At 47.0% G+C, this 6,440-nt stretch overlaps 1 protein-coding gene across 2 annotated transcripts in view; it reads left to right on the top strand.

Moving 5' to 3' along the window:
* Positions 1–3,697: 3,697 nt before the first annotated feature.
* LOC145338870 (striatin-interacting protein 1 homolog) overlaps positions 3,698–6,440 on the top strand; it is a 173,254-nt gene continuing 170,511 nt past the window's right edge. For both annotated transcript variants that reach the window (XR_013885918.1, XM_080183267.1), the window contains exon 1: positions 3,698–4,002. Coding sequence is in view for 1 of the 2 variants with exons in the window: in XM_080183267.1 (XP_080039393.1) it covers positions 3,745–4,002 (258 nt within the window). In the remaining variant the exon portion in view is untranslated. The remainder of the gene's footprint in view (positions 4,003–6,440) is intronic.

Genomic DNA, 6,440 nt, shown 5'->3' with positions numbered 1-6,440 from the left:
TTTGGGAAAAGACATTGAAGTGTGTGTGTGTGTTTGTGTGTGTATTTCCCTCTGTGTGTGTGTTTCTCTCTTTGTGTGTGTGTGTGTGTGTGTTTCTTTCTTTGTGTGTGTGTGCGCGTGTGTGTATTTCCCTCTGTGTGTGTGTGTGTGTGTTTCTCTCTTTGTGTGTGTGTGTGTTTCTCTCTTTGTGTGTGTGTGTTTCTCTCTTTGTGTGTGTGTGTGTTTCTCTCTTTGTGTGTGTGTTTCTCTCTTTGTGTGTGTTTCTCTCTTTGTGTGTGTGTGTGTTTCTGTGTGTGTGTGTGTGTGTGTGTGTGTGTGTGCGTGTTTCTCTCTTTGTATATGTGTGTGTTTCTCTGTATGTGTGTATGTGTTTCTCCCTTTGTGTGTGTTTTTCTCTCTGTGTGCATATGTGTTTCTCTTTGTGTGCGTGTGTTTTGTGTGTGTGTATTTGTGTGTGTGTGTTTCCCTGTGTGTGTGTTTCTCTGCTAGTGTGTTTCTGTGTATGTGCGTGTTCCTCTCTTTGTGTGTGTGTTTCTCTCTTTGTGTGTATGTGTTTGTCTCTTTGTGTGTGTGTGTGTTTCTCTCTTTGTGTGTGTGTGTTTCTCTCTTTGTGTGTGTGTGTTTGTCTCTTTGTGTGTGTATGTGTTTCTCTCTTTGTATATGTGTGTTTCAGTGTGTCTGTGTGTGTTTCTCTCTTTGTGTGTGTGTTTCTCTGTGTGTGCGTGTGTGTGTTTCTCTGTGTGTGCGTGTGTGTTTCTCTGTGTGTGCGTGTGTGTTTCTCTGTGTGTGCGTGTGTGTCTCTCTCTTTGTGTGTGTGTGTGTTTCTCTGTGTGTCTGTTTGTGTGTGTGTGTGTGTTTGTGCTTCTCTCTTTGTGCGCCTGTGTTTCAGTGTGTGCGTGTTTCAGTGTGTGTGTGTTTCTCTGCGTGCGTGTTTCTGTGTGTTTCTCGCTTTGTGTGTGTGTTGCTGTGTGTGTGTGTTTCTCTCGTGTGTGTGTCTTCTTTCTCTCTTTGTGTTTGTGTGTATTTCTCTCTTTGTCTGTGTGTGTTGCTCTGTGTGTGTGTTTCTCTCTTTGTGTGTCTGTGTTTCTCTCTGTGTGTGTTTCTCTTTGTGTGTGTGTGTGTTTCTCTGTGCGTGTGTGTGTGTGTGAGTGTGCGAAGGGCTAGATGGCCTACTCCTGCTCCTATTTCTTATGTTCTTGTGTACACAGCTCCAGGGACCCGGGTTCGATTCCCAGCTTGGGTCACTGTCTGTGCGGAGTCTGTATGTTCTCCCCGTGTCTGGGTGGGTTTCCTCCGGGTGCTCCGGTTTCCTCCCACAATCTGAAAGACGTGCTGGTTAGGGTGTATTGACCCTGCTAAATTCTCCCTCAGAGTAACCCGAACAGGCGCCGGAGTGTGGGGACTAGGGGATTTTCACAGTAACTTTATTCCAGTGTTAATGTGAACCTACTTGTGACACTAATAAATAAACTTTATAGAAAAGAAACTTTCTATCTTTGATAGAGAGGTTCAGGTGATTCCATTTCATATCTTCCTGCTTTGGGGAAATGGGAGTTCTCTTTACATTTACAAGGATATGGGGAGGGAGATGTTTGAATGGAGATTCAGCTTTTTCGGTGATTAAAGTGTTAATTTGTTTCCAGAAGCTGTTTACAGCGATTGTCCCGAGAGATTGAATTGTTTCAGTAATGTCTACGTCTCCAATACTTCAGACAGGGGAAGGAAGCAATATACAAAAGGAAAGATTGGGGGAATCACTACATTGAAGGTGTGAGGCCTCATCACTCTCTGTCTGCTTTGGTTTTGTAATCTTTACATTTTTAAACACTGAAACCTCTTGCCCTTGTTGGGAATCTTACTGCGGTTTGAGAAAAGCAAACACTGATCCCACACTAAACCCACCCCAACACAGGACTGAGCAGAGAGTGTGAAATGGAACTGCTGTCAGAGTGGGTTATTTTTATAGATGGATAAGAAACATTCCTCCATTTTCAAACCTTTCTCCTGTTTCTGTAGTGTTTCGGGCTCCCCTGTGTCCCTGTCTCTCCATCTCTGGGGCAATTTAGCATGGCCAATCCCCCCAACCTTCACAACTTGGGACACTTAAGGGGCAATTTCGGAATACAGAGACACACAGATACAGAGAGAGACAGAGAGACACAAAGATACAGAGAGAGACACACACAGATACAGAGTGACACACATATACAGACAGAAAGAGAGAAGCACAGGGAGAAATACAGTGACAGACACACAGACGTGGAAACAGAGAGACACAGAGAGAAATACAGAGAGGGACACACCGATACAGAGACACAGCGATACAGAGACAGAGACAAACAGATACAGAGAAAAATACAGTGAGGGACACATATATAAAGAAACACACATATACAGAGAGACAGAGTGACAAAGAGAGAGAGACACACACACAGAGACAGAGAGAGACACACAACAGAGTGTGAGAGAGACACAGACACTGATAGAGAGACAGACAGACAGATACAGAGAGAGAGAGAGACAATACAGAGAAAGACAGACAGACAGAGACGGAGAGGGACACACACAGATACAGAGTGAGACACACACACAGATACAGAGGGAGAGAGACACACACAGATACAGAGAGAGACACGCACACAGATACAGAGAGAGAGAGATACACACAGAAAGAGACACACACAGACACAGAGAGAGTCAGACAGAGATGCTGAGTGAGACAGATACAGAGAGACACAGTTAAGCACATAAAGAGAAAAAAAAACACACACACAAAGAGAGAAACACACACACAAAGCGAAAAACACACACACACAAACACACAGAGGAGCACATACACACAAAGAGGGAAACACAGATACACAAAGAGAGAAATACACAAGCACATAAAAACACACACACACACAAAGAGAGAAACACACACACATACATGAAGAGAGAATCACACACACACACAAAGAGAAAAACACACAAACACAAAAAGAGGAACACACACACACACAAAGAGAGAAACACACACACACACAAAGAATCCCTACAGTGCAGAAGAGACCATTCGGCCCATCTAGTCTGCACCGACCGCAATCCCGCTCAGGCCCTATTCCCGTAACCCCACACATTTACCCTGCTAATCCCTCTGACACTAAGGGGCAATTTAGCAAGGCCAATCAACCTACTCCACACAGCTTTCCACTGTGGGAGGAAACTGGAGCACCCAGAGGAAAACTACGCAGACACGGGGAGAACGTGCAGACTCCACACAGTGACTAAAGCCGGGAATCGAACTCGGGTCCCTGGTTCTTTGAGGTAGCAGCGCTAACCCCTGTGCCACTCATGTCCTTTAGGGAAGGAAATCTGCTGTCCTTATCCAGTCTGGTCTACGGGTGACTCTAGAGCCACAGCAACGTGGTTGACTCTTAAGTAACCATGCAGTTTGGGCGCAGTTTGCAACATTTACGTCCCAAAAATAAATTTAAAAATGCTCTTGAGTTAATGTTAGCATATAGAATTCCTTATGATTTTACTTCAATCCAAGTAACAAAATATTCGTGATAATTTAAGCCTGTTCACAAGACAGCAACAGAGAAAAAGGAAAGCCGTTCGGCCATATTGGGAAGGGAAAGCGGGACTGCCGTTCGGCCATATTGGGAAGGGAAAGCGGGACCGTTGTTCCGCCATGTTGGGAAGGGAAGCCGCTGCATTCCCGTGAGAACAACAAGCCGCCGGAGTTGGGGAGCGGCGGTAATGGAGTCGGGTGGAGCGGGTGAGAGTGGATCCGGACCGGGACCGGCGGTGGGAGCCCCGGCTGGACCGGGACCGGCAGCGGGAGCCCCGGCTGGACCGGGACCGGCAGCGGGAGCCCCGGCTGGACCGGGACCGGTAGCGGGAGGTGCAGCGGGTCCCGGGACAGTCACTGCCCTTCCCGCCAACAACAGTTTGGGTAAAACCAGGGCCCTGCCCAAAGGCCGCGAGTTCTTCAGGAACCAGCGGAAAGACTCGGAGGTGAGAGGTCGGAGAAAGGGGCAGCGGAAGAGAGAGACGAAGTGGGGGATGGGGGACGGGGGAAAGGGGAGGAGAGAGGGAGAGAGAAGGGGGGATGGGGGAGGAGAGAGGGAGAGAGAAGGGGGGATGGGGGAGGAGAGAGGGAGAGAGAAGGGGGGATGGGGGAGGAGAGAGGGAGAGAGAAGGGGGGACGGGGGAAAGGGGAGGAGAGAGGGAGAGAGAAGGGGGGATGGGGGAGGAGAGAGGGAGAGAGAAGGGGGGATGGGGGAAGAGAGAGGGGTGAGGAAGTGTGTAGTGTGTCCATTTTGGCAGGTCAAATGGGATGAAGGAGTATAATATGAAGGGTCGAGGATCAGAAGGGCCTTGCGGCCTGGGTCCATAGGACTCTTAAATCAGTCTCGCAGGTAGAGGATGTGGTCAAGAAGGCATATGGTGTACTGGCCTTTGTCAATCGAGGGATTGAGTTTAGGAGTTGGGAAAAAATGCTGCAGCTTTATAAGGCCCTAGTCAGACCCCACTTGGAGTACTGTGTGCAGTTCTGGTCACCTCATTACAAGAAAGATGTGGAAGCTATTGGAAGGGTGTAGAGGAGATTTACAAGGATGTTGCCTGGATTGGGTGGCATGCCTTATGAGGATAGGTTGAGGGAACTCGGTCTTTTCTCCCTGGAGAGATGAAGGATGAGAGATGTCCTGATAGAGGTTTATAAGATGTTGAGAGATATAGATCGGGTGGATTCTCAGAGGCTAGGTCATTAGCTTTTGGAGTGCGGCCCCTTCATCAGGTGAGTGGGAGTTCTATTCACAAACAGGGCATATAAAGACACAAGCTCAATTTACAAAATTCTGATTGGAATGTGAGTCTTTACAGATAATCAAGTCTTAAAGGTGCAGACAATGTGAGTGGAGAGAGCGTTAAGCACAGGTTAAAGGGATGTATATTGTCTCCAGACAGGACAGTTAGTGAGATTTTGAAGTCCAGGCAAGTCGTGGGGGTTACAGATAGTGTGACATGAACCCAAGATCCCAGTTAAAGCTGTCCTCACGTGTGTTGACTGTAATGGATCGTGTTTTGGCTTTAAGAACATAAGAAATAGGAGCAGTAGGTCATCTAGCCCTTCGAGCCTGCCCCGCCATTCAATAAGATCATGGCTGATCTGAAGTGGATCAGTTCCACTTTCCTGCTTTCTCCCCATAACCCTTAATTCCCTTGTCTATGAGAAACCTATCTACCCGTGACTTAAATATATTCAGCGAGGTAGCCTCCACCACTTCAACAGGCAGAGAATTCCAGAGATTCACCATCCTTTGAGTGAAGAACTTCCTCCTCAACTCCGATCTAAACTGCCCCTCCTCCCCACCTTATCTTGCGGATGTGCCCTCTAGTCGTGCTATGCTTTCTAAGCGTGAAGAATCTCTCTATCTCTACCCTAATTTATTCTCTTCATTATCTTATATGTCTCTGTAAGATCCCCCCTCAGCCTTCTAAACTCCAACGAGTACAGACCCAGTCTATTCAGTCTCTCTTCATAGGCTAACCCCCTCATCTCCAGTATCAGCCTAGTGAACCCCCTCTGCACTCCCTCCAAGGCCAAAATATCCTTCCGCAAGTGCGGCGACCAAAACTGCACACAGTACTCCAGCTGCGGCCTCACCAGTACCCTGTACAGTTGCAGCAAGACCTCCCTGCTTTTATATTCTATGCCCCTCGCTATAAAGGCAAGCATTCTCTTCGCCTTCTTGATCACCTGCTGATAGGGTTTTTGCGACTCATGCGCAAGAACCCCCAGGTCCCTCTGCACCGTAGCATGCTGCAGCTTTTTGCCCTTTAAGTAGTAATCCCTCTTTAAAGGGCGAAAGATCTCCTTAAACAACTGCCACTGGCCACTCGCTGTCCTATCTTTTAGCCTCCTGCCCACTCTACTCAGGCCTCATCTGTCCTCATGCCTACGTCATTTCATTTGCTTAATTCCAGAATGCTAATGTGGGATTCCACTTTCTCACCCCCAAACTGAATTTTGAATTCAATCATACTACGGTCACTATTCCCTAAAGGATCCTTAACTATGAGGTCATCAATTAATTCCTCCTTATTACACAACTCCAAATGTGGGGTAGCCTTCTCCCTCATTGGTTCTACAATATAATGTTCCAAGAAACTATCTCTGATACATTCAGTGAATTCTGCCTCCTATCTACCTTTGCCAATTTGATTCTTCCAATCTATGTGCATTTTAAAATCAGATTATTGCCTTACTTTTCTTGCAAGCCTTCTGTAGTTCCTTGTTTATACTGCGTCCCACTGCGGAACTACTGCTTGGGGACCTATAGATTATCTGACCAAGTACTCGTTTCTTTTACTATTCCTTATTTCTAACCAGACTGATTCCACAGCTTGATATCCCTTGCTAATGTAATGTCTCATTCCGGCATTGATCC

Source organism: Carcharhinus amblyrhynchos, unplaced genomic scaffold, assembly GCF_965287045.1.
Source record: "Carcharhinus amblyrhynchos unplaced genomic scaffold, sCarAmb.v2.hapA chromosome_203, whole genome shotgun sequence".
In the NCBI taxonomy this organism is placed as follows: Eukaryota; Metazoa; Chordata; class Chondrichthyes; order Carcharhiniformes; family Carcharhinidae; genus Carcharhinus; species Carcharhinus amblyrhynchos.
This window is presented reverse-complemented; position numbering and strand designations above follow the sequence as displayed.